Below are 1,020 nucleotides of genomic sequence, written 5' to 3'. Positions count from 1 at the left end.
TGGAAAATGGCTGCAATGAAACAAAGAGTGAAAAATTTAAAGGGGTCTGAATACTTTCCGTACCCACTGTATATACCAGTCAGATTGTCTGTGATGTTGACAGCTGTCTAATTCCTTGTCACGATGATGACAACAGCCTTGGCCAGGTGCAATATGTAATACTGACAAGCTAGTGTTTGAAATAGTTATTGCAGTACAAATTGAAAATACTGGATCATATAATATAATACTATTATATTATCATACTGTATAGTATAATACAAAATACTGGATCATATAATACTGGGTCCCCCCCCGCCCCCTCCTCCCCAGTCTCAAAGTTCACGGTGGTTGCCAGGCTGAGGCTGCAGCGTCCATAGTCTTGCTTTGCTAGACCATCCTCCAAAGCCCGCTGAAGGAGCTTCCATAACATGTTGCTAGACGCTTGTCTGAAAACCTATGTCTCTAGAAACATGCTGTTTTTTATGTCCAGTAATATCTACCTCTGTTGATCCTGTTTGTTTGTTTGCTGCTTTCATGGTTTTACTAACATTACAGCTGAAGCGCGTTGGGATTACGTTTTTACAGGTATATCTGACAACACGGCCTGGCTGTTAAACTGGCCAATTGATAACACACAGACCAAAACACAAACAGAAATTCCGTCACGGAACGGGTATATCAAAATGAGAAATTTTGCATTGTTGTCAGAAAAGATAATATTTCAATTTATCATGATTCCTTAATATCTGGTTACGCATTGGGTCATTTTGAGATTTATTACCGTAAACATATTATATATTGGACCTTTAAGCTGACAGACAATGAATTTCCAAAAAATCGCACTGCAATCAAGTTAGGGAAGATTAGATTTTTAAGGGCTGTGGGAGCAATTGGAGTGATCACTTCAATTTGTTTTGTGTCCACAGTGACTCCTCAGGCATTGTTCAAAACTAATTTCCCCAATGCTTTACCTTTCTACCCGCTGGAGATTGTGCTCTTCGCTTTCCTGGGGTGAGTTTATTAGCATCTGCATATATA

At 39.3% G+C, this 1,020-nt stretch overlaps 1 protein-coding gene and 1 long non-coding RNA gene across 5 annotated transcripts in view; one reads left to right on the top strand and one right to left on the bottom strand.

The window, feature by feature from the left end:
- The window catches only part of LOC117947565, a 20,828-nt gene that overhangs the window by 4,967 nt on the left and 14,841 nt on the right, over window positions 1–1,020 (bottom strand). The gene's annotated exons all lie outside the window — the stretch shown is intronic.
- clcnk (chloride channel K) overlaps window positions 1–1,020 on the top strand; it is a 16,385-nt gene that overhangs the window by 3,744 nt on the left and 11,621 nt on the right. For all 4 annotated transcript variants that reach the window (XR_004657261.1, XM_034876574.1, XM_034876573.1 and 1 more), the window contains exon 9: window positions 909–993. Coding sequence is in view for 3 of the 4 variants with exons in the window: in XM_034876574.1 (XP_034732465.1) it covers window positions 909–993 (85 nt within the window). In the remaining variant the exon portion in view is untranslated. The remainder of the gene's footprint in view (window positions 1–908; window positions 994–1,020) is intronic.

This window comes from Etheostoma cragini, chromosome 7 (genome assembly GCF_013103735.1).
Source record: "Etheostoma cragini isolate CJK2018 chromosome 7, CSU_Ecrag_1.0, whole genome shotgun sequence".
Taxonomy (NCBI): domain Eukaryota; kingdom Metazoa; phylum Chordata; class Actinopteri; order Perciformes; family Percidae; genus Etheostoma; species Etheostoma cragini.
Note: the sequence above shows the minus strand (reverse complement) of the source record. Positions and strands in the feature narration are given on the sequence as shown.